The following is a 26497-nucleotide window of genomic DNA, read 5'->3' on the forward strand; positions in this document are numbered from 1 at the left end:
GAGAAGTGGTGGCATGATGCTTCTCCCTCCCGAGACTTTCCAATTCAGATGAGTTTGGAGTTAAAGTGGATATGTGTTAGAAAAATAACAACAGGATTTTATTCAGAGGTCAAATTCAAACTAGCACAAAGTGCAGTGAATACCGTATCTCGTTTGAGCCAGTTACAGAGTGAGCCCCACTTCTCGCCCACTCCCTCTCCACCCTGAGCTTCCCAACACAGCTTTTCATCAAGATACTAACAAGGGATGTAACTGGCTCTCAATCTCTACTGCTGAAGAACCTCTTCATTATAAATAATTAAATATTTATTTAAGAAAGAGGAGTCAAAGCAGGAGTTTGACTCTGTAGCTCAGTGGTCAGGGCAATCCCCTGAGATGTGGGAGAGGCCCGGCTCCAAAAATATTTCATTTATATCAAGTGGAACACCTGCAGCAGGGGAGACTGAGACATAACCACCCCAGAATATTCAACGACTCAGTGGTTAGAGCACTCACCTGGGATGTGGGAGAACTGACTTCAAGTCCCTGCTCCAACTCAGGCAGAACAGGGATATAGACTGGGTCTCTCACATTATAGGGGAGTACTCTGTCCACTAAGCTAATAAGGTTATTAGTTGCATTATTGTAGCACATAGGATCCCTAGTTGTGGACCAGGACCCCATTGTGCTAGGCACTGTACAAACAGAACAAAAAGACAATTCCTGCCCCAAAGAGCTTACAATCTTGAGCGTAAAGCAAGAGACTTGTAGGGGAATAAAAGGAAGCAATGAGACAATAATGGTCAGGACGATTGGCATTCTAACCATTGTCAATATATTACAGGCATCGCGCCAAAGGAGAGTTGTGGATGTATTTGACGGTGGATGCTTTATGGATGTTTTCAGGGAGCCCCTCCCAAGTGTGCTGAACAGCGTGGGAGAAAGTAGAAAGATGCTTGTCTGAAAATGTAACCTGTGCCCAATGGAGGCTGGTATGATGGGCCCATCAGAGATGAGCATCAAGAGTTCAATAGCAAATGAGAGATGATAGGTAGGGTGGGAAATGGCCAAGGAAGGATTAGAAGGTGAATATAAGCAGCTTATATTTGATGTGATAGAGAAGGGAGAGCCAGTGGAGGGATTAAAAGCTAGGGATGACATAGGCAAAGTGACAGTAAACACGTACACACATATGCGTATAAACACACCCTCCAAATTTCTGACCTGCTTGCTCCTAGCTGTCTCTGTTCAAGGCCTGCTCTGATAGGTACGCTCTGAGCATGCCTCTGGGATCAGGCCCTGCAGGCGACAAAGGCAGGGTATTGCCTAGGCTGACAGTCCTACCAGGGGTTATGCATGAGCTGGGGAACCAAGCAGCTCAATGGCATCAGGAATTAGGTGATTTTGTGTATGTCCACAGGCAGAAACTTTGGTGCTTAAGGAATTTAGGTAGCTAAAGGGTTAGGCACCAGCTGAGCAGAGGTTTGAGGATCTCAGCAGTGCCTAAATGTTGGTCTTAGGCACCTAAAATGTTTACATCCCTTTGTGTATCTAGCTCTGTGTACCTGAAAGTGTGAGAAGAACAGTGTTCCAGTGAGCTTAATGGTATTACCCCCACTCACATGATGGAGACACCCCCTTTTCTCTGACTCCACCTTTCCAGGGTCACAAGGGTCCTCCAATCCCTTCCTATAGAGCTGCAAGAGGGTCCCTGGAAATGGTGATTCCTCCATTAATGTAAAATGGGAGGTTAATTTCTGAGTGGCTGGGTCTTCATCAGGTATGGGGTCTGTCAGAGGGGGCGCAGGAATAAGGGTAACTGAGTTAACTGTCCCTTTTACCCTGAAGTCTCCAGAGATTCCTCAGATTTTGGATCAACTGAAAAGAAAGAAAAATAATTGATTCAGGAAGACAAAAACAATCAGTAAAATGTCATTCTCTTCCATGATCTGCAGCTACCAGGGCGATGGTAGGCTACTATTAAGAGCTTTCCCTTCTCCCTGCCCTGGTTCTTGTCATGCAGACAGAAAGTAGAAGAGCAGAAGTAGTGCACCTCTGATCCTACCCCTTATAATGTATGGTCATTTTGGAGGGTTTTGGGTCTGGGGGCTTCAGTACCACCTCTTTCATATCCCATGGGAGGAGTAAAGAGTGAGGTTGTGCTCCAGTCAGGGACAGGGATTTCTTTGGCTTTTAGTATTTCTTATACCTTCCCCTCCCATCCCCCTTGCCCTCCCGACTGGTTGCTTGACCTTATCTCGGGAGAGGAGTTGAGGCAGGACTGTCCTTCAAGTGACTGCTTTTATATTACACACCCATTCTGCCCAACAACACTTTAGCACTATCTCTTATCTCTTTTCACCTGATCTGCTTGTGGGCAGATGTAACACCCAGTGTCTTTGTTCTTTGTTCATACATATTAGTAAGAATATAAAAATATCAAAAGTCAAATGAGCAAACAAGACCCAAAATTCTATCTCAGGCAAATATACAGGTCTGAGTACTACATTATCATCACTAACACTCCTAAGAGCTACCCCCTCTCCTACCCAGCAAGAGACACTGTAAGAAGAGAAGCTGGAGAACTAGCTATGGAATCATCTCCCAGTTACTCCATTTCCAGCTTCTCCCTCAAGGAGGCAAAATGGAAAGGAAGTAGGCGCACGAAGTATGAGGGGAGCTCCCAAATACTCCGGTCCAGGCTTCTCCCAGCAAGGCTGCTGTAGGGAAGGAGGCAGGACAGCTGGTTGTGACGGAGCTTCCAGCTATGCTACTCCCTACAGGAAGCACTGTAATTAGAGTGGCAGGAGTGCTGGCTGTAGCAGGTGCTCCAAGCTACTCCAGTCTCTGCGTCTCACAGCCAGCGGCACCATAGGGAGCAGGAGATGAGCTCTGACTGTGGAACCTCAGTCTAGGGAGAGGGCTGAAGTGCTTTACACTCTTACCTGCTTTTCTTCTCCTGAGCATGAGGCCAACGAGAGCAGCAAGGAAGATGAAAGTAGCAATGAAGGTTCCCACAAGCCCATTAGATGTTTTTTGCTCTGTTGGAGAAAGAGGGGGAGTCAGTGATGTGAAGCTCATCTGAGTCTGTTTCAGAGAGCTAAAATTCTTCACACAGATCACACAAAGGGCAGGGCTGGGATCCTATTGGAGGAGAGATGTGCAAGGTTTCTGGGGAAAGATTAGGATCTCATTAGAACAGTGCCACAGGGAGCAGGGACTAAGCTGAGTTCCTATTGGGGAAGGAAGGGGGTGGGGGCAAAGAAGGTCCTGGTTCCCTTGGAGACAACAGTGTATAGGGGTCCTTGGGGCATGGTTGGGTTCCCAATAAGGAGTCCGTGTGCTGCCTTTTTGCTCCCTTGAAACCACTGCCCCCTTAACAGTGTAAGGTGCTGCACGATGCAGAGAACATGCTTTACAAAGAGCTGTAGAGGCTGTAATGAGAGCTGAGGAAGTGCGATTGCCAGGAGAAGCCAGGAGAGGAAAGAACGGATGGGGAATGAGGGCAGGCAGTGGAAATGGGAGGGTGCTCCAAATGGGATGGGGCTTCAGTACCCCAGAATTGAGAGGTGAGGGAAAAGCTGGAGCTAGGAGATCAGAGGGTTGAAGCAAAAGCTGAGAGGCAGGGGCAATAAGGAGAACTCGCTCTCCTTTCCCCCTGTTTACCTGGTGTCCTGAGCTGGGCACTAGCTGTAATTGGCTCTTCAAGGGCCAGATGCGAGACATGGCAGCTGTAGGTGACAGGTCCCAGCTCTATGGCTGTGTTGATACTCAGGTATGAATTGATGCCATAGGTGCCATCCTGGGCTTGCCTATGGCTGGAGAAGTATGTGCTTGAGCCTGAGATAGGGATCTTGTCCTTGTCGTCAGGGGCCTCCCGTGTCCACTTCACCGACACATCCAGGGGGTAATAGCCAGAGATCTCACAGGTCAGGGTAGTGACTCCATCCCCCTCACGTGACACCAACTCTGGGAACAAACGGACTCTCGGGGGCTCTGGAGGGGGGCAAACAGGAAATTAAATCCAGCTGGTGATAAACTGTGTTTGAGGGAATGGAGTAGTACAGAGGAGTCCCTCATCCCCACTGGGTGGGGCTGGGGAAGCAAGGAGGGGAGCAGAGAGATACCGGGAATGGTCAGGTTCCAGTGAATGGGGCCTGTCTCCCCTATTGCCTCCTGACTAGGTATTCTTAAAGCATCATTGCCTCACCGACCAACTGCAGCTGGATGATGTTCTGGGCCTGGTGCTGGGGGGTGGACACTAAACAGATGTATGTCCCTTCATCCCCCACACCCACTCCTTGCAGGCTAAGCGATGCATCTCCAGTCTCCAGCAGCTGCACCACATCCACGTGGGCCGTTGACTGTTCTGCTTGTGCCACGTCCCCCGCCTGGTAGTGGAAAACTCTACGGCCGCTGCCTCGGTGCTGCAGCCTCCACTCCAGCGAGGCCAGCGGAGAGCTGGAAGCCAAGGCAAAGCTGCAGTCCAGGGTGACGGAGGTGCCAAGTCGGGTACGCAAAGTAGGGGTGCGAGATGACAACTGGAATTCAACTAGGAACAAAGAGAAGGAGAAAGACAAATAGACTGAGAGAGTGTTAAATATATGTGGTTATGGAAGACTCCCCCTGGCAGGACATCAGGGACTGGGTCACAGCTCCACCCACCTGGAGGAAGCATGCTGTGGACTGACTGGCCATGCTGGGTTGAAGGGTTGGACATGTGTCTCCCCACAAGAAGATCCCATCCTGCAGGCTGCAGAGCTATTAGCAGGATACGGGGAGTAAGTGCATATTGCTCTCCTTGCTACACCGAACTCTTGGAGAGCAGACATAGCACTTGCCAAGGGTCACAGTGGTGTGGCAAATAATGAACATAAGAACATAAGAATGGCCATACTGGGTCAGACCAAAGGTCCATCTAACCCAGTATCCTGTCTTCTGACAGTGGCCAATGCCGGATGCTCCAGAGGCAATGAACAGAACAGGTAATCATCAAGTGATCCATCTCCTGTCGCCCATTCCCAGCTTCTGGCAAACAGAGGCTAGAGACAACATCCCTGCCCATCCTGGCTAATAGCCATTGATGAACCTATCCTCCATGAACTTATCTAGTCCTTTTTCAAACCCTGTTATAGTCTTATAGTGACAGTGGTGGGGAGAACAGTAGGGCCAGAACTGGGGAGTCAAGGGGCACAGAAGTGCAAGGGCAGAGTGATCAAGGGGTCACACTGGTGGCCCAGCAGTTACATCCCGCAGATAGCAGGAGGGTCCTGTACATTTGAGCTTCCCTCAAGAAGGGAAGGATTATCTATCCTGCTGACTCACAGCATGTGCAGTCCTTTTCTCTAGTTCCCTTAAGTCCCAGACTACAGAGTGGGGTGGTATTCCTGGGGTCTCTAGTTCCCCTAGCACTCCTTAATGTGGAGGCTTCAGCCCTGGAGTGTCTGGCTCCCCTAGTGCTCCCTGGTGCAGTAGGTGCATTCCAGCACTAAAGTCTTTTCCCCTCATTCGCCACTTTCTTTACCTGTGGTCAGCACTGTGCCCTCCTTGCTTATAGGAACCTTCAGTCTTGGGTGCAGTACGGCCATTCTCTCATCTTCTTCCCTGACACTGCTGACCTTCAGCACCAGGGCTATGCTGATCCCACTGGATAACTTCAGGGTCCCCATGAACCAGGAGGCCTGGCTGGGCCCCTCATCTGTCAGGTGTAAGCTGTATGGAGAGATCTCACAGGTCACTTTCTCCCCAGCACAGTCTGCATGCAGCAGGGATTCCGCATATGGGATGGGTACCAAAGTTTCTGTAATGAGAAAGAGAAGACATGTAGTTTGATGAATGGAACAGGAAAAACAGGATCAAGTTTAAGTAGGGACCTAATCTGGTGAGGCACCAACGGCTGTGTCTACACCTAGTGTAAAATGGGGTCAGGCTGCTGCTATGCAAACACAAGAGCATTAGCATGTAACATTGGTCTCCCAGCTTGTTTAAAGAAGTTCTTGTGGCGAATGGGGAAGTCATATGTATTATTTTTATGAATATCATATATTCCTCAGTTTACCTGTTTGCTTTAACTTTGCAGCCAGACTGGATAAGCTCAAAGGCTGTTGGGGAAAAACAACAGGGAACAAAACAATAACAGACAGGCGATACCTTAAGGGAACAATAGGGAGAGCTATAAATTGGGAAATACCTACCTGCCTACATACCAACCATGCTAGCAAGGTTTATTCTTCCCAAGCCTAAACCTAGGAGCAAAGGGGATGCTGAAACATTAAAGGTCCCAGCCTAAAAAAGGAAGAGGTATTGAGGGTGCAGCAACAGCTAGAGATGAGTGTCTGTCAAAGAGAAAATCTACCTGCCAAATCCATTATTGTTACTGAAGCACATGCCAATCTTTCTTGTTGCCCTGCACTCTCTTCAGCTATACTCCCCATGACAAAATATGGGAGCACTTTAAATAATTTGTTAATACTGTATATTGGCCTGGCTCTGGTGAGGTGGTTTTTGTGAGAATGTCTTTGATTAAGGGCTTCCCAACAGGTAACCATCTGGGATGGTCCAGGCAGAAAGGAGAAGATGGCTCAAGATGATCCTGTAACAGCTTTGCCAACTTTTTCTTATAGCCCCCGCTGAAATCAAACAATTGCATGAGAATTTCAGCTTTGATTAAAAAAGTAAGTTTCTAACTGTCATGATTGAGGAGAAAAACTTTGTTTCAACTGCTAAGTAAATATTCTTTGAGCAGGGGGTTGGACTAGATGGCCTCCTGAGGTCCCTTCCAACCCTTATATTCTATGATTCTATGATTTTGTTTTAAAATATTTGATTATTTTGTTGGTCATTATCACTGGTCACAGGTTCCCATGGGAAGGAAACACAGGTGCCCCAAACCTAGCTGGACCTGCACGGTGATAAGCAGTTGTCATACATGGGGCAGTGGTCCCAGACCTGATCCAAGTATGGAAGAGTCACAAGGGCAAGAGGCCCAAGACCTGATTTAGGTTCTCTGAGAGAGACTAGAAAGAGGACTGAAGTGCAGCTAGTCCTGTAGCTGTGATACTCCCTTTCTTGCACCCTCTCCTCTCCTTGTATCCCTCCCTTATATCCCTGGCAAGTTGCAGATCCAGGGTGAAGTGTACATTCTTCCACGAAGGAACTCTATCCTCAGTTGAAGGCAGCAGGTTCTGCTGCTTGGTGTCTAGGTGGGACATGAGGGCAAGGAAATGTATAGTACAGAGCATGAGCATACCGAGATGTTTCACAGATAGTCCAAATGTATAACATGCAGCCAGTTTGAAAGGTGCACAGTGAGGAAGGTGCTTGCAGAGTCCGGGGAACAGGGTACCTGTAATTCTGCTGCTGGGTTTGATGCATATTCATTACGATGATATGATTACATTTTTAAATTACATCATTACCCATGATTTTTCTCTGCATGTATCATCAACTGGTTTGAACTCAGGACTTTCAGATCAACAACACAGACTTCTACCACTTGATCTCACTGGGTATGTTTATGCTGCAAGTAGACACCCCCAGCTGGCCTGTGCCAGCTGACTCAGGCTCATGGGGATCAGGTTGCAGGGCTATTTAACTGCAGTGTAGACATCCGGGCTTGGGCTGGAGCCCAGGCTCCAGGACCCTGCAAGGTGGGAGGGTCACAGAGTCTGGGCTCCAGCCCAAGCCCAGAAGCCTACACAGCAATTAAACAGCCCTGCTGCTTGAGTCCCTGAGGCCCAGTCAGCTGGCACAGGCCAGCCATGGGTTTTTAACTGCAGTGTAGACAAACCCAAGGAAGCAGTAAGTGGAAGCAGAAGTATCCAGTCGAGCCTACGGACCAGGCACGAGAGGGTAGCGTGACATACTTTGCTAGCAGGTTACATAGCTGCTTGCTTGACAGCACAGAACTGTGGGTATCAGGATTCTCAGGCTCTCTCCTCCTACATTCTCTCTAGCCAAACAGCACTTCTGCACTCTCATTGCAGACCATCCTCAAATCCCCACCACTTCTTTGCCACTCTCATGTCCATCCTTAAACTCTCCCCTCTCCTGCCATTTCCACTTTTCCATTCAAAATCTTGCTGATTTTTTCAGCAAGATTAGAAAAGGCCACCCTTTCCTTTTGCTATCTTCTCCTCCTTTTTCACTATCACTGAAGCCGGGATCTCTCACTTGTAGCTTTCCTCCACTAACCATTTCAGCAGCCCCACATCCCATCCAAGTGTGTCATAGAATCATGGAAGATTAGGGTTGGAAGAGACCTCTAGAGGTCATCTAGTCCAACCTCCTGCTCAAAGCAGGACCAACCCCCACTAAATCATCTCAGCCAAGCTGGGCGTTAAAAACCTCTAAGGATGGAGATTCCACCACCTCCCTAGGTAACCCATTCCAGTGCTTCACCACCCTCCTAGTGAAATAGTGTTTCCTGATATCCAACCTAAACCTCCCCCACTGCAACTTGAGACCATTGCTTCTTGTTCTGTCATCTGCCACCACTGAGAACAACCTAGCTCCATCCTTTTTGGAACCCTCCTTCAGGTATTTGAAGGCTGCTATCAAATCTCCCCTCACTCTTCTCTTCTGCAAACTAAATAACCCCAGTTCCCTGAGCCTCTCCTCATAAGTTATGTGTCCCCCTTCATCACGTTGTTGGGGACACTGGGGCATGGCCGCTAGGTAACTCGAGGGGATGGAAGACCACGAGTGTCGATGAAGCCCCCTCGCACTAGGCCCAAGTGTCCTTGGCCCCCCCCTCCCGCCTGGAGGCACTCACAGCAGCTCTGCGTACTAAGCCCAAGTGTCCTTGGCCCTCCCGCCTGGAGGCACACACAGCAGTTATGCTGAGAATCTGCAACAATATGTTGCAGAGTCAGAATGCCTGAAACTAAACAAGGCCAAACAGGGCAGATATGGAAGAAAAATGCTGAATAAAGCAGCTTAATGTATAGTTTAACAAATGATACAGAGAACCAGGGAACTAGCTGGGAACTGGATTGGCTGGCTATATGAATACTTAGGGCAGCTTGCTATTGGATAAATATGCTGGGAAAAAAGGATGTATAAAAGCCTGTGTAACTTCCTGCTCTGTATACAGGATTTGAGATTCTGTTTTCCCTGTACCTTTTTGCAGCTGCAAATAAACTTTTCTGCTTCTCCACCCCGTTGTGATTATTGGGTGTAGCACACCGGGTGGCGAACCAACCCGAGCTGTTGTTTAGCCTCTCGGCACTGGGTGCCGGCAACAATGTTCTCCTTTGCCCCACTCTCCCCCTTCCTATCCTCCCTCATTCCCACCTTCTTCCTTACCTTCATCCCACACCTTCCCTCTTGCTCTTACTTATCCCTGCTCTCTACCTCTCTACCATCAACTCCACCATGCAACTTTGCACTCTCTCTCTCTCTCTCTCTCTGAGTGTGCCTCTGTCTTTATCTATGTGGTTATGTGATTATGGCAGTGGTGGACTAGAGGTCAGGAGCCCACGGTTGCACACTGCAAAATTGCCACGCAGTAGCAGCTCCTGGGGTCCAGGAGTGTAAGTACACCTACAGAAATCACGCCTGGATATGCACTGACTTGCATGGGCAGGACCACCTGGGGCAGAGTGTGCAAAAACATCCATCCCAAGATACCCCACACCTGGCCCCCATTTTTTAAGTTCTCCCGCGATCCTGTATTACCCTTGCAAAGTCCCAGCGCCGGCTACTCCGCCTAGCAATAGGTCTCACCCACCAATAAAAAATTCAGGCAGGGAGGGCAGCAGCCAATCGAAATATGATTTTGCCTTGGCCAATCATTAGGCTCCAAGCTCAGCCTCCTCTGCCAATTACAGTGCCAGAGAAAGAGTGGTTTTTTCTACCCAGCAACATGGAACATGTGGCAATCACAAAACCACACCAATGGAAATATCAGGTGGGCAGAGCCAGCCCTCACTGCTATCCTGCCTAGCAATGTCTCACAAAGGGCCTAAGGCGGTAACATCAGGACAGATTTAGCCAATCAGGAAAGGAAGCAAGGTGATTGACAGACCAATATTAACCCCTTGAGGAAGCCAGTGCTGCAGGCTGCTGGTTTGCTGTCCTTGCCTAAGTAATGGAATTTGGGTGAAGACAGCTCCCCCACTGCATTGAGAGGGGGAGACTAGGAGTATTCAGCAGATCTTGGCTGGATCTAGGATGCCCTCACTGATCAGGAGGGCAATTCTTGCAGGTGCTGAGGCTGCTGAATACCTTGCATTCGTTTTCCTGGACCACAGTGTCCTGTATCCACTGTCCTCCAGAGTATCTCCTGGGATGCCCAGCTGAAGTCATCAACAGCTGGTATCAGAGCCACTGTAACTGTCTTGTCCAGGGACAAAGAAGATTCTTCTGGTGGTGAAGGCAGCTGGAGCATTTCCCTCACTGCTTCTATCACATCTTCAGAGACTCCCTCCAGTTCTGACGGGGGTGCTCTGGCCAGCAACACCAGAGGCAACTGAAATCTTCTCCTCTTTGCTGAGACACGGGAGGGGACCCTGCTCCAAGATCTATGGGAGGGCAGGCCAATGAGGCCATGGTGGCAGGTTGTACTGATACTGGCATAACTGGGTATGCCCCATCCAATGCTAGTTCTGCACCAGGACTCAGTACTGCATGCTTCAGAGTACCCTTGGCGGAATCAACCTTACTCCTCAGGTGAGGGTCCCTGCTCAGTGTGGTAGAGAAGGAGTATACTGGTGACAGGGATGAAAAGTAGCTCTCAGGAAATGGCAATGCTGATAGTTGTGACAATGACTCCAATGCTAGGGCCGATGGTGCCAACATCAATGTTGATGCCTCTACGAGCATTGGGTCTGGTGCCAGTCAAGGGCATATTTTGAAACTCAGAGGGGCTCCAGTTTTGAAGTTATGAAGTGTAGAAAATTGATAAAGAAAGTTACAGACATCAAGAAAAATGCATGGCTGGCAGGGGCAAGGACAATAAGGAGTTTTGTAAGTATATGAAGAACAAAAGAAATCCTAGCAATGGTGTAGGCCCATTACTAGATGGAGATGGTAACATTGTTAATAATGATGCTGAAAAGGCAGAAGTGTTCAATAAATATTTCTGTTCTGTATTTTAAAAGAAGCAGGATGACATACTCATATCACATGAGGATGACAAAGTATTTTCAAGAACTTAGTAACTAGGAAGTATGTTAACCAATATCTATAAAGCACACAATAATTTAAATCACCAGGTCCCCAGCACCCAAGAGTCATAAAAAAGTGTTGGCTCAGGATATCTCTGGCCCACTGATGTTCATTTTTAATAAAGCTTGGAATATTGGGGTGCGATGGGGTACTCATCTCCTGAATGCCTCCTATTGGCTGGGTGTGGTACTGCAATCCTCTTTTCCCCCACTCGTGGTACCCTCTATAGGTTGTCAGCCACACTAGGCAGGTCTTCAGTGGCTCAGCCCTCTGGCCAACTCACTGTCCTCAACAGATGAACCCCTTCCGGGGTAGCAAATGTCCAACAAACTATCTGCCCACATGAGGGTCTTCAGACCCACCTCTGGGACCTTTAAATCCAGTCTCTTCACTCAGGCTTCTAAAGGAAACTTGTCCCCTTCTTGGGGCTTAGGCCACTTTGCTAGTGGCCTGTGGGGGAACACAGGCCCACCCACTACTCCAGGTCCCAACCCAGGAATCCTATAAACCGCAGCCACATACTGCTGCCTCCGGTGTGCTGCTGCTGTTCCCTGGGCCTTTTCCCACATAGCCCCCTTCTCTTCACCCTTCCCTTAGGGCTGAAGTTCTCAGATCTTCTTCCTCCTCACAGAACACAAATAGCACCAGAACCCTCCCTCTAGTTCTCCCTCAGGCTCCTGTGACCAGCAAGGCGCACCTGCCTTGCTCCTCTGGGCCCAACTAGGAACTGACCTGCTCAGGCCCAGCAGCAGCTTTTATTTGATCCTGCAGGGCTCTGATTGGCTGCTTCTGTGCAACCCCTCGAAGCAGGCCTAAGACCACAAGGCCTCCAGCAAGGGGCCTTGAAAGGCCAGGTACATCCTGTCACATGGGAAATTCCAGAAGACTGGAAGAGTGCTAATGTTGTGCCACGTTTCCAAAACAGCAAGCAGGATAACACAGGCAACTATAGGGCAGTTAGCTTGATATTAGTCCCCGGCAAAATAACAGAATAGCTGATACAATTAATTCAATTAATAAAAAAATTAAAGGACAGAAATATAATTAATGCCTCTCCAGAGGCTTTTATTTTAAATAGATTTTGTCAAACAAACCTGAATTCATTCTTTGATGTGATTGCAAGTTCGGTTGACAAAAGCAGACGTAAGACATTTAGACTTTTGTAAGGTGTTTGGCTCAGTACTGCATGCCAATGTGATTCTAAAAATGAGCATGAACACAATACCAATACAGCACATGTTACATGGATTAAGAACGTTTTTGTCGATGATATGGAATTAAATACGAAATCACTGCTGATAAAATTTTCAGATGACACAAAGACTGGGCAGAGTGCTAAATAGCAATGAGGATAGGACAATCATACAGAAGGAACTGGACCAGTTGGTAACCTGGTGTGACATTATCTGATTAAAATATGACCATGTAGATTAGGGGTGGGCAAACTACGGCCCGTGGGCCGGATTCGGCCCTTGGGATTGCCACCCCCGTGGGCCCTGCACTGCTTCTGGGAGCAGTGCGGGGACAGGGCAGGCAGGCAGGGAGCCTGCCCTGGCCCCACTGTATGCTGCTGCCACCCCGGAGCCGCTCCAGGTAAACAGCGCCAGGCCGGAGCCTGCACCCTAAAACCCTCCTGCACCCCACACCCCAACTCCCTGCCCTGAGCCACCTGCTGGACCCTACCTGCACCCCTGCCACACCCCGCCTGCACCCCAACCCCCTGCCCTGAGCCCCCTCATATACTCCGCACCCCCTCCTGCACCCCAACCCCTTCCCTGAGCCCCCTCATACACTCCGCACCCCTCCTCTGCCCCAATCCCCTGCCCTGAGCTGCTTCCTACACACCGCACCCGCTCCCACACTCCGCACTCCCTCCCGCACCCTAACCCCCTGCCCCAGCCCTACATTCATGGCCCTGCATGCAATTTTCCCACCCAGATGCGGCCCTTGGGCCAAAAAGTTTGTCCACCTCTGATATAGATCATTGTTGCTATCACTGTTATATAACTGCAACAAATACTGTACGAAGGTTGTCAATTAAGGTGTCTCTAGAAAGGCTATGATTTGCTGAATACGATTATGCTATTTGTATGCATGTAACACTTTGTATTTGAAGTTATGAGCATTGGTTCTATACCTGGAATTCAAATGTTTGTGCCTGGAGTAGTGCCCACAAGGTAGCTAGCCAGCACATCTTGGAGGAACTATTGAAATTGAGTGGCCCATCAAAAGAACATTTAACTTACAATGGAAGACGCCCACCTACCCTGAATGGACTTTCCTGTGAACATGCTGTTTGAGGTATAGGTAATGGCTTCTACTGTGTCTAATCATGCATGGACATGTGACTTGCCCATGTGACTCCAAACATTATCTTGTCACTTGTGATTTTCCACTAGCTGTGCTGAGTTCTTTGTTTGAAACAATGGGTTTCCCTCCACATGGCAGAAGCTATAAAAGGCCCTGGAAACACCTCCATGTTGCCTCTTTCCTGCTCAAACCTCTGGACTATGTATGGACTTATACTAATGGGAGCATTCTAGCCAAGGGATCGAGGACCTTCCATTGATTTGGAGGCATCCAGAGACTTGACTTAAGCCAGCAGTTTACTCCATCACCGCTACAAGCCTGAACGAAGAACTCTGCAATTATTTTATGTACTTGATTCCTTTAACCAATTTTAACTTTCACCTTTCTTTCTTTTCATTTATAAATAAACCTTTATATTGTGCATACTAAAGGATTGGCAACAGCGTGATTTTTGGGTAAGATCTGAGTAATATATTATTGACCTGGGTGTGTAGCTGGTCCTTTGGGCAGAAGAAGCTTTTGTTTGATTAAATTGGTTTTAAAGAACCACTCATCTCTAAGTCTAGTGTTTACAGTGGTGATACAAGGACTGGAATGCCTAAGGAAACTGCTTTTATGACTTCTTGTTACCCAGTGTGGTGAAACAGAAGTTTACTTTTGTTGCTGGTTTGGTATATCTCATGGGAGAATAACCACTAGTCTGGGGTATGTCCGCCCTATTTCTCAGCAGTTTGTCCTGAATTTGGTATTCTCAGTCGTGACCCACAAAGGCACTGTTACACCTGGGTGCATGCAAACAATTTGCATTTGAATACAGCCAAATGCAAAACTGTACATCTAGGAACAGGAGGTGCAGGCCCTCGTTATAAAATTGAGGCTGTATCCTGAAACTAGTGACCAGCCAACAGATTTAGGGGCTATAGTTGACAAACATTCAATATGAGTTCCCAGTGTGATGCTGTGGCAAAAAGGGTTAATGTGATCCTTGAACATATAAACAGGAGTGTAGTGTGTATGCCCCTGGTGAAACTGATAATGGAATACTTGTACAAACGTGATGTCCACATTTTAAACAAAACATTGAAAATTTTACAGAGGGTTCAGAGACCAGCCACAAAAATTATTTGAGGGCTGGAAAAAATGTTTACAATGAGAGGCTTAAAGAGCTCCACCTGCTTAGTTTATCAAAAAGACTGAGAGATTACTTGATTCCTGTGTATAAGGGCCTCCACAGGGAGAAAATATCAGGTGTGAAAGAGCTCTTTAATCTTGTGAGAAAGGCCAAACAAAGAACTAATGGCTGGAAGTTGAAGTCAACCAAATTCGAATAACAAATAAGACAGATTTTCTAACAGAGAGGGTAATTAACCCTTGGAACAATTGCCATCTCTTTAAGTCTTCAGATCAAGATTGGATGCCTTTCTGGACAAACACCAATGACTGGGCTCAATACAGGGATAAAGGGGAGAAATTTTATGGCCTGCACTATATAGGATGTTAAACTAGATCAGCTGTTCTCAAACTGTGGACCAGGACCCCAAAGTGGGTCACAACCCCATTTTAATGGGGTCGCCAGAGCTGGCTTCGACTTGCTGGGGCTTGGGGCTGAAGCCTGAGCCCCACTGCCCGGGGCCGAAGCTGAAGCCCGAGGGATTCAGCCCTGGGCGGCGGGGCTCAGGTTACAGATCCTCTGGCTGGGACTGAAGCCCTTGTGTTGGGTTGCCCTCAAAGTTATATAAGTATGATAGAATTATAATTATGTAGTAGTACAAATAAAGATAGACAAAAGAGTATATAGGTATTGTAAAAAGGTATGAACATCAGTTCCATGCTGTTGAATTTCACGCTGTAACAAATGCAAGGCCAAAGTCTAATTATTTCAGGCCGGTACAGGAAAAAGAGTCTGTGCTGGAAAGTGACAAGAACTTTGAGGAAACAATGCTGTTCTTTAAAACAACACCCTGATGCTCTTCCCCCACGGGGGCCCCTTGTCATGCCTATGTAAATCTTGGTATCCAAAGAGGGAAAAATAGATAGTGGGATAAAACTTGTTAAATGAATCAAGAGTCATAGATTGTGTTGTTAAGTAAAAGAATGAATGATGAGTGCATGGAATTGAGAGCCTGAAGCAGGGAAATAATTGGTTAGTAAATGGTGCCAGCCTAATCCTAAGAATTTCAACCCTGATATCGATGGGCCGAAGAATATGCAAAGTGGAGATAACCGGATGACCCCCGGAGGGCAAACCGGAATCCACCCAAAACGCATCAAGGAAGAACAAGAAGATAACACCTAGCCATCATGGAGCCGTCATGGATGTACCACCTGCTGACTGAGCTGATTGATGGTCATCTCAATTGTAAATTCAGCATGATGAAGCAACTTCCATAGACTTGTACTGGACCAGAGACCTATAAAAATTGGGTCCAGGGACTGTGTTCTTTGAGTCTGGTTCTACGACCACCCTCCAGGAGCATCGGATGCGCATCTGACAACGACTCGGTTCCACTCTCGTGTCCAGGCCACCTGGCCAGTGACTTGGCACGAGTAACATCTAGGCTGGTAACTATAACAACCTTTATGTAGAACCTGTGTGTGAATGTCTGTTTGTGTGAATGGATCAATATAGAAATTGCATATAGGAATATTTTGTTGTATTTACAATAAACATGGCAATTTGCCTTGTCCCTCTTACAAGATCCTGTTGGTATCATTTTTATTCGTGTAACACTTGGGCTTAGGCTTTGACCCCTACCCTTTGCAGGGAATTGTGGCTCAGGCTTTGGCTCCCCACTTGGGACAGTGGGAATCATACAGACTCAGGCTTCGGTCCCCCCTCCTGGGGTCATGTAGTAATTTATGTTGTCAGAAAGGGGTTGCGGTGCATTGAAGTTTGAGAACCCCTGAACTAGATTATCTAATGGTCCCTTCTCGCCTTAAATAGATGAATATATTAATTAAAATCTATGAATATTCTGGTCTACGGCCTTGTCTATCTTGAGACTTTAGCTACTGATATAACTGGGATTTTAGCCACAGTGCAAACTCCCTTCTGTATGATACAATTTATACAGGTGAAGCCTGATTATCACCAGGGCAGTTTATTCAGGTTTCAATCTCCATCAGTGACAATAATGGCTTTGCCTTTTTTCACTAGGAGTACTAATGCAATTATCTCAGAAGGGCATTGTGATGGTAATTCATTAATAAGTATGCGGTGCTCAGATATTGTGGTGGTGGGGTGATGTGGGTAAGTAGTGTTCTTGTAGCCATGCTGGTCCCAGGATTTTAGAGAGACAAAGTGGCTGAAGTAATATCTTTTATTGTAGCAACTTCTGTTAGTGAAAGAGACAAGCTTTCAAGCTACACAGAGCTCTTCTTCAGATCTCAAGGAGGGCTGAAGAAGAGCTCTGTGTAGGTCAAAAGCTTGTCTCGCTCACCAACAGAAGTTGCTCCAATAACAGATTTTACCTCACTCACCTTGTCCCTCTAATGTAAGTAAGTTGATAGATAGTGACTCTGTCTCTATTTACACAGTGCCATTCATCCTGCTATCCCTTTGTCCATCACATGTCCTGTGAGCCCCTGGGGCAGGGCTCTGTGTTTTGAGTCTGTGCAGATTTCAGTTCACTCATGGCTTACTGTGGCTGGCATGGCAATTCTCCTATCCCCAGCTCCTCACTCACCTGAGACTTCAAAGATGATGGGAGAAGCGGAGTCAGTATTTGTGCCTGGCGCCTCATAATTGGTGACACTGTCCAAGCTTCCATCATCGGCAACGCTGACACCTCTCAGCACTAGGGTGGCAGGGTCTGAGGAGAATGATCCGGCAAAGGCACCCGGAAATCCACCCACAGCTTCCTCTATATAATGACAGTCCAAGACCACATCCACAGAGCGTAATTGGGACCCCGGGGCCAGCTCCACTGGCAGCTCTGCTGAGAAGGAGAAGAACCAGCTGAGAGGTGGGGTGCACATACATACATACACATACCTGCTGCCCCATCGGGACAAGACATTTGGCACTGACATCTTGCCCTTTGCTGGGGCAGCCCTATAGAAACAGGGATGATCCAGGTGAGCCCTGGGGCACGCTACCACCACATAATTCCCCTCCTTTCCTGAAACACCTCCCCTGAAGTACCTCTTCCCAGTTTGGTATTACGTCCCCGTTCCCCACTGCTATCATCCTTTTCGAAGACCCCAGGCACTCCCCCATGATTATCAGCTTATACTATCACACCTCCCTCTGGTCCATCCATCTTGGGGGGGGCACGGGGGCTCATTTGTCTAATCCCTTCTGGGACACAAGCTGCTAATCAAACTGTTCCCCCTCTTGCTCCCTGAGCCTATAATGCAGGGGTGGCCAAACTGTGGCTCATGAGCCATATGTGGCCCTTTTACCGTTAAAGTGCGGCTCATGGAGCCCCCTCTCCCTTCCCCCATTCTCCACTTAACAGACTGGGGGGTGAGGAGGAGCTCAGGCCCTCTGCCTTGCAGCAGGGTGGTGAAGTAGGGGCTTCTGCCCAAAGGGGAGGTGGGTCTCAGGGCTTCAGCGGAAGCAGGGATGAAGGTCCAAGGGGAGCCCTGGCAGGTGCGCCCTGGCTCTGGAACTTCTGAAGATTGTGCTATGCGGCTGGGAGAGTTTGGCCACCCCTGCTATAATGGGCCTTCTGAAGAGGCATCCCTGTAGACCAGCCAGAATCCCTGACACCTCCTAAACTCACCAGCCTTCAGAGCCAGCACTCCACAGATGAGGATGAGCCCTAGATTCATTCTGTGCCCCAAACAAGGGGTTCCAGACACCCTAAAACATCAGGCATCTGTGCTAGAATCAAACTCTGAATGAGTCTTCAGACTGCCAGTGCCTTTGGTTTCACTTTCACTCTGAAAACCAAAAACAGACTGGAGAATATTAACTCCTTCCTTACCTAAGAGAGGAGCCAGATAGCCTGAAACACTTGGGAACTAGATAATGGGAGATTGCAGGTTAGGATTGAGGGGCATCAGCAAAGCTGGGTGTGGGAGGCTGTTTTACTCTCTGAATTGTTTTTTTAGATAAAACTCTCCTGTGTCAGTCTCTTTCAAAACCCATTTTGTGCCACATTTCCTTTTTTTGAGAACCCCAAGCTTCTGTGAAGCCTTTTGAATCTGTGTTCAGATGCATTTTTAAAAGATTTGTGCTCACAAGAAAGTTTTTGCTGATCATTCTTCAGCTGAATAGAAGTGTTTGAAAGTTGTCTCCTCTATGAGTTATGTGTGACAAACTATCTGAGTTCAGTGCGTGTGACATGAATTCCAGAAACAAGGAGAGTTTGTTCTCAGAATGGGGAAAAAAATAATCTAGACTTAGAAAGTGAAGGAAAAATCCAGCAACTCAACAGAGATGAGTGAGCAAGAGGCTGAGCATTTCTGATATACCAAAGGTTGACTAAGTTTCTCTGTGTCTCTCACATATACTGCCAGAAAATGGCTTTTTAAAAAACAAAATTAGGGAGGAGCATACTGTTTTCTTCCCACAGACTTACAGTTGTAGAGCTATGCTGTGTTGGAAGTGTCACTTTAACTTTACTTTTCCTTGCTTTATGTTTGTTGGAGTTTGAGGGGTTTTGTTTGTTTGTTTGATTAGTTTTTGTTTTTCTTTTCTTTTTTTGAGGCTGTAAAGAGTTTTGCATGTGAATTTCACTTGTTTTGGGAAGAACTGGGGGTAGTTAAGGGGGTGCGATTGAGGTGCATCTGTAGGAGGGCTTCCTGTATACAGTAAGCTGCTCCACAGGTGGCCCCTCAATCATGGCCCCCTTCATGCTGGAGCTGTGACTCTCATGAGGATCGGAATGGGTTTAAGGTTTTACAGTGTTCCCTTTTCCCCAGAAAACTATCCAGTGGAATGGCCTTCCATCCCAACATTACCGCAAACCCACCTACACGTTGGGAGTGTTTGAATGAACCCTTTGAATCCCAAGGTTCCTGCATCTTTTTCTGAATCTGCCATGTTTCCTTCTCTCTAACGCCTCTCCGCAAGCAGAACCTCCCTACATCCATTCCCCACCCTAAGCAGACCCTTACACACCATCATCAGTCATGACACATGGCTTCAGAGGCAGATTGGTAGATGTTACAGTCTTCTGTAGCAAGCTGAGTTGAAAGAGAGAGGTTAGCATGCAAAATCTACCAGGCTTTGTCAGAGAAGCAAAAGGGTGCAGAGCTTTCGTTCCTTAGTGTAACTCTGGATTGCTAGAAAAAGCCTCAGAATTAAACCTCCCACCTTACTGTGAACCCGTTTTCTCTCCAAAAGCACTGGGAGTCATGCTGAAACTATACCTTGTGTCCCAGACTCTGCTGCACCTCCATGCCTCCTCCCAAAATGATGTCAGGTGTCCTTTAACACACAGCTTCTGCATGCTCCGTCCCTCCTCCCACCCAGGTGCAATGCGTTCCTTCCTTCCTGAACCCAACCCCCAGCCCTGCTCCATGTCTCTCCACATTGCCCTCACTTCTGCAACATACCCTGGTCTCCCTGGCCTGACACACTGTCCTCAAGTACCAGGAAAGACAGAAGGGAGCTCAGAAAACGTACACTGTTATTTCTCCTCCGTCGTGAGTGGCGCTGTCATTCCAGCCAGTTGGAAAAACAAGGAGGCGTCCTTGGGGCCCCTTAGAGACTAACACATTTATTTGGGCAGAAGCTTCCGCGGGCTAGCCCCCACTTCCTCACTAGCACGGCTACCATCGGAAACCACCTGGAAAAGACACCCCAGCCACCTCCCTGGGTCCCACCAGACCCTTCTCTCTGGTGTCTCTGAAGCAGAAACATCAGAGCTCCTCGCCCCCACCTCCCAGCCGGGTACGGCTACGAGCGGCTGGGAGGAGACCCTGCCACGTCCCAGCGTCCAGGCCCCGGGGCTCGGCGCGATCTCCCTTGGCCGGGGCAGGGGGGTGCAGCGTCCGCGGTGAATCCTTCCTCTCCCGGGCGCGTTCAGCCTCTTTCCCTCCGTGCCGCAGGGCGGCTGCGCTGTAGCCTGTGCCCGCAGCTGTGTGCGAGCGAGGCCCGGGGCGGGGGCGGGCTGCGCCGCTGCCTCTTGACAACGGGCCCCGCGGCCGCCTCCTGCCGGCGCCCGGGCGCTCTCACGCGGGGCAGAGACACCCGGCGGCTGCCCCGCTCCGCCTGCGGGCGCCGCCTTGCCGTGCCCGGGGTCGAAGCGCTGCGGCGGGCGCTGTGGGGCTCTGCAAGCGGCGCTGCCGGCCGGGGGCCTCGGGCTGCGGGAAGTAGCCGCTCCTGCCAGGACGCGGCGTATCCGCAAATGGTGCGAACTGCGCCACGGACACAGACCAGCAGAAGCTGCCGTGCACAGACCAGCAGAAACCTCACCGAAGGCGCAGAGAATAAAGACACAGTGAGTACACACAAGTGAGGGCCAACTTAAAGCCGTTAAACTAGAAAAGGCTATTTAAAAAAAAAAAAATCCGCAAGAGGGAGGACTGTAAGCCAACCCCACCTGTATCTTTCTGTTATAATCCTGCTGGAGATGGGAACAAACCTTCCAGATCTATATGAAAACTTCGGGTGCAGATACAAAAGAACAGGGGATAAGAGTAGCCATTTTACCGGAAGCTCTGGAAGTTTATAACATTCTCACAGCAGCCAGCTGAAAATGCTTCTCTTTTGGATGAGGTCTTCACAATGCTTAGGAACTAGGGTAACCGTAAGAAAAATGTTGTGTTTGAACGGCACCAGTTCTGTAGTGGCCTCACCTACACTTAGGGGAAGAGCAGATAGACAAGTATGTCACAGAGCTGAGGCAAAAAGCAAGCGTTTGAGTTTGGAAACACTGAAAAGGATATTCTCAGCTACAGTACTGTGCTTAGGTTTCAGAGTAGCAGCCGTGTTAGTCTGTATTCGCAAAAAGAAAAGGAGGACTTGTGGCACCTTAGAGACTAACCAGTTTATTTGAGCATAAGCTTTTGTGAGCTACAGCTCACTTCACCGGGAGCTGTAGCTCAGGAAAGCTTATGGTCAAATAAATTGGTTAGTCTCTAAGGTGCCACAGGTACTCCTTTTCTTTTTGCGAGTACTGTGCTTAGTGTCACTGATAAAGGGCTAAAGGAAAGGTTGTTGAGGAAAGTGGAAACCTGATTTGGGCTTGCAGAAAGGAATAGGCATTCACAGAGCCTCCCAAGCCGCAAAAACACAACTAGAGATCCCGTCTGGGCCACATACTGGCAAGTTTGTAGAGGCTGTTACACAAAAGAATACTCATGGGGAGGGCCCAGCTGCTGGTGCGTCAGAGCAAAGCAGGCATACCAACCACTCACACAAAAAGTCTGTACACACTGTGGTACAACACACCTAGCCTATGGAAAAATATGCCACAAATGTGGAAAATTAAATCACTGTTCTATTTGCAGAGCAACACACTTACCCAAAAGGCAAAGCCACAAATCTCTGACTGAACTAGAATGTGAACAATCTCTTTTTGTGTATACAGTGTCACAGGGAAACAAATCCTATAGCTCGGTTAGAAATCATATAGCTTGCTCACAGAACCTTGGTATCCTACACTGTATGTAAGGAAGGTACCTATGAAGTTTTAATCTTGATATTGGGGTGGAAGCTAAATGTTTTCCAATTCAGTGTTTGAGAAAGATAGCAGGTCCCATCTAGATAAAGCAGTCTGATGATGTGCTTATAGCATATGGTGATTCCAGAATATACTCTGAAGGGGAAGTCACTTTAACAACAGCAACTGTTAAAGCTAAGGTCAGTCTTCAATTGAAGACTTCACCTTAGTGATGAAGACTTAATCACTAAGGCATTTACAACACTACTGATAGGCAGAGAAGCCTGCATACGGGTACAGCTAGTATGTATGAATGAGTATGCTACACACCAAAGCACACAGCACTAAGAAGAATTGCTTGCACAACACCTGGAATTCTTCAGGGGACTAGGAGAGTTCTGTGGGAAGGATCGCATATATACAGACCCATCAGTCACCCTTGTCATACAGTGCATGGCTGCGGAACTACACCTTTTGCAGTGACAGACTCAGAAATTCACTCAGACAGTTAGAAAAGGAAAGAGTCCTAGCCAAAGTGAACTCACCCACTCCATGGGTTAGCAGTTTAATCATAACTGGGACAAAATACGGCAAGATTAGGATTTGTTTGGATCCCAGATGCCTTAATAAGACTATACTGATACAGCATTATTCTATCCCCACACCAGCAGATGTCCTGACTAGCTGGTAAAAAAGCATATTTATTATGCTAGATAAGAAAGATGGATATTGATAAGTCACATTAGATAATGTGTCATTTGATCTTTGCTCTTTTACTACACTCTGGGACAGATACAAGTTTCTCTCTTTACCTTTTGGAAGAGATAAGGTGGTTCAGTAAAGATAATGCCATAATAAATAGACATGAGGAATGACTAAGAGAACATGCTACTGTGTTCTGTTGTGTTCCAGTGGTTTGAGCTGCACCGTTTATCTGCACGCACACCAGCTGCCTTAGGTGTAACTGTATTGAATGGTGGAGCAGTTGGAGCAAATTGGCTGCTCTGTCACTGTGGTATGAGGAGAGTTGCATCTGTACTTTGAGGGATCAAGTATTCCTCATTTCAGCATTGAGTTTATAGGCTTTGTCAGTAGGGGGTGCCGGGCGTGTGTCTTGCTATGGGGATCGTCAGCCATCTGGTGGTCTATGTGACTAGTCTCCAGTCCTTAGTGAGGAGTCAGTGAAGGCAATGTCTCAGAAGGAATCCTCAGGGCAAGGGTGAAGAGGTAGTAACATTTAGCAAATCTGGGATGGTTAGTGTTTGTGTGTAGGGAGCTGCTGTTGGCTATGCCTGATCTAAACTTGAGTTTTGCCTGAGCAAAGAGTAGATGCTGGACTTTGTCCTACGGTGCGTATGTGCTCTGTTCCCAGAGTGTCTGTAGTATCTGTAAGGGCAGTGTGTTATTGGCATGTTGGAGTATCACTCGGAGGGCAGAGTAAAGGTTGCATTGCACAAATGGTTTGTACCTTAGCTTTTTATTTCCTTGTTTTCAGAGGTTTAAGGTTACCCACTGTCCACATTCTGGAAGGGCGTTAGGCCCCACTGAGTAAACCTAACTCTGTATTAATGAAGGTTTGGGGCAGTTAATTTCCTTGGTATTTTAAGGGGAAAAATTCTTACTACCCCATAGAGTGGTTGCCCTTGCTGAACCCCTGAGGGGAGGTGCAGTTGCCTTGAATTGTGACACCTGCTACTAGAGGGAGCTGTGGAGACTGTTCTGTTGTTTGAATCCATAAAGAAAAATGCACCAAAATTTGAAAATAAACTCTCCCCATCATGCCAGGCCTGGAAAGAAGGGACTCAGCAGGGGAGGAAGAAGATGACAACACAGTTCAGCACATAACAGAGGGAGCCATGGTTTAGGGATATCACACCAGCAGGAGCACTATTTCTCTGCACTGCAAGAAGTGCGGTAAGAGGGAAAATGTCACCTGGTCATTCCACAGTGCCCCACAGAACAGCAAAGAATACGCCGCGCAGAAGCCATCAATGACTGCAGATAGGAGCCACGGAACTAGTTAAGTGACTAGGAAGAGTCGGGTCCAGAGGCAGGTTGTCTCCAGATGAAAGGATATGTGAGCTGTACCATTTCACATAACTGTACATGGTGGAGACTGAACAGATGCCATCACCTGTATTATGTTAATGTAAAGGTTAATGATGTGATATTGACAATGGAGAGAGATACAGGAGTGGCAATGACCATGATCTCTGAGGGCGCTTACAAAAAAAATGTTATCTGAGGTAAGAAACTATTGTGCTTTTACAGAATTGCAATAAAGGCAGAGAGGGGTATTAAGCTGTCTCCCTGTCACTGTAACTTATAAAGGTGTCTGTTCACCATTAAAATTAATTGTAATGGAAGGAAATGGCCTCCTAGTAATAGTCAGAGACTGGCTATACAAGAATAAATTGGATTGTGGTACATCGTCTGCCAGACAGAGTGGGGGTACTAAAAGACCAGTGTAATTAGTACAGATATGGGTTTGGTTAAAGACACACACCAGCAAAGCAAAGGCCAGTCCTAAATTTCTGAAGACTACACCTGTTCCATATGCTCTGTTCCAAGAGCCCATGGAAAAGCAACTGGATGACTTGAAAAGCAGGGTATACTGTCTCTATGGAGTCCAGTGAAGGAACTGTACTAATTGTGTGTATCCCGAAAGGTGATGGTAGTGTAAGAATTTGTAGGGATTATAAAGTCACTATAAACCCCGGGCTGGAGATGGATAAATATCTATTTCCTAAACCACAAGATTTATTTGCAAAAGCTGACAGAGGGAATGAAGTCGAGCAAACTAGACTTGCCCCAAGCTTACCAGCAGATGGCAATGTAGCCAGATGCAAAAACATTTCTGTCCACAAAACACACACAAGGGTATTTAGGTATGAAAGATTACCCTATGGGGAGCTAGCACACCTGTTCTGTTTCAATGAATAACAGAATAGGCACTGCAGGAGGTAAATGGTGGTGTCTGTTATTTAGAAGATCTATTAATAACTGGGAGGACTTCAGAGGAACGTTTAAAATATCTAGAGGGGACTTTAAAGAGATTGCAAAAAAATTGTAAAGTTAACAGAGATAAGTGTGCTCTTTTTCAAAATCAGGTTACTTGTTTGAGGCATTGTGTAGATGCAGAAGAGGTTTACCTATTAAAAGAGAATACAAAATCCATTGAGAATGCTCCAGTGCTATAGCTGTCTCAGAGCTTAGATTGTTTCTGACCATGTTAAATTATTATGGAAGATTCATTCCAAATTTAGCAACATTAATTGCAGAAACTATAAAGTGGGTTTGGATGGAAAAGGAACATAAAACTTTTGAGGTAGTGAAAAAGAAACTAATTCCAGTTTATTGGTAGATTGTAAAACTGAGCTTTCCATAATTAGGGCCCTGAGAAAATTGTGACTGCACAGAAATTGTGGAATTAGCCCAGTACTGCAATTTTTCCTACAGTAGGAAAGTAAAAGTGGGCACCTGTACGTTCTCATGCTTGGGGAAATCTATAGCCTCACCTGAACTTCTGCTTCAACGTAAAGCTGCCCATGGATGCCTGCTTCTGTTGCTCCGTTGTAGGGGAAATCGCAGCAGTTTGGGGTGATTCAGTGTCTGTTTTTATACAAAGGAATGCAGCAGTGACCTTTTACTGATGGCATTCTGTGTACATCCTGTGAAATTTGCTATTTTACCTGTGACTGCTGTAATTAAAAAACAAACAAAAATAAAAAACCCCAAGATTTTCTCAGGGCCCTACCCATAACTTAGCCTGTGATGCCTCTCCTGTAGGAATTGGGCCTGTCATTTCACACATTTGTAAAGATGGGAGTGAAAAATCCATAGCATTTGCTGGCAGAACATTATCAAAGGCTGAGAGAAAAGACTCTCAAATTAAAAAAGAAGCTTTAGCATCATTCGGGAGGTTATTAAATTCCATGAATACCTGTTTAGGAAACAATTGACCTTAATCACTGATTTAGAAGCATAGGGTTGGAAGGGACCGCAAGGGTCATCTAGTCTAACCCCCTGCTAAGATGCAGGATTTGTTGTGTCTAAACCATCCAAGACAGATGTTATCCAGCCTCCTTTTGAAAACCTCCAGTGAAGATGCTTCCACAACCTCCCGAGGCAGTCTCTTCCATTGTCCTACTGTTATTAGTGTTAGGAAGTTTAATCCACTGGTAAAAATACTGGGTCCAAAGGCGTTCCACCATTAGTGGCAGCAAGGCTGAAGCGATGGGATTTGATCTTAGCAGCGTACCCGTATGCCATTTATTATAGAACCATCAGAAAAACATGCTACTGCAGAAGCACTGTCCTGTTTGCCCTTTTACACAGGGAAACAGAGAGGAAAACTCTGCGTATCGAGTCTCTTTCCTAGATGACCTTCCTATTTCAGCTAATGATATTGCTCTGGAAATAAGAACCAAAATGGGATCTTTTAAAGTGATGCACTATGCACTATCAGGGTGGCCAAATCA

At 47.1% G+C, this 26497-nt stretch overlaps 2 protein-coding genes across 4 annotated transcripts in view; one reads left to right on the forward strand and one right to left on the reverse strand.

Annotated features, from left to right (window-relative positions):
• The window catches only part of LOC144269822 (scavenger receptor cysteine-rich type 1 protein M130-like), a 547202-nt gene that overhangs the window by 481222 nt on the left and 39483 nt on the right, over positions 1–26497 (forward strand). The window lies entirely within an intron of this gene.
• On the reverse strand, positions 75–18354 carry LOC144268999 (tapasin-related protein-like). 3 transcript variants are annotated; one of them, XM_077824439.1, is made up of 7 exons: positions 18186–18354; positions 17145–17396; positions 5504–5779; positions 4190–4531; positions 3646–3975; positions 2925–3020; positions 75–1857 (listed from the first exon to the last, which is right to left on the reverse strand). In XM_077824439.1, the coding sequence occupies exons 1-7, from the start codon at positions 18232–18234 to the stop codon at positions 1817–1819; spliced, it is 1386 nt and encodes a 461-aa protein (XP_077680565.1). In that variant the 5' UTR covers positions 18235–18354; the 3' UTR covers positions 75–1816. The 3 variants fall into 3 exon arrangements, with proteins under 3 accessions (XP_077680565.1, XP_077680555.1, XP_077680546.1); XM_077824429.1 differs by lacking the exon at positions 75–1857 and having other exon boundaries at positions 2312–3020; positions 17145–17393; XM_077824420.1 differs by lacking the exon at positions 75–1857 and having other exon boundaries at positions 2312–3020.

The sequence above is a fragment of the Eretmochelys imbricata genome, chromosome 1 (genome assembly GCF_965152235.1).
Source record: "Eretmochelys imbricata isolate rEreImb1 chromosome 1, rEreImb1.hap1, whole genome shotgun sequence".
Taxonomy (NCBI): Eukaryota; Metazoa; Chordata; order Testudines; family Cheloniidae; genus Eretmochelys; species Eretmochelys imbricata.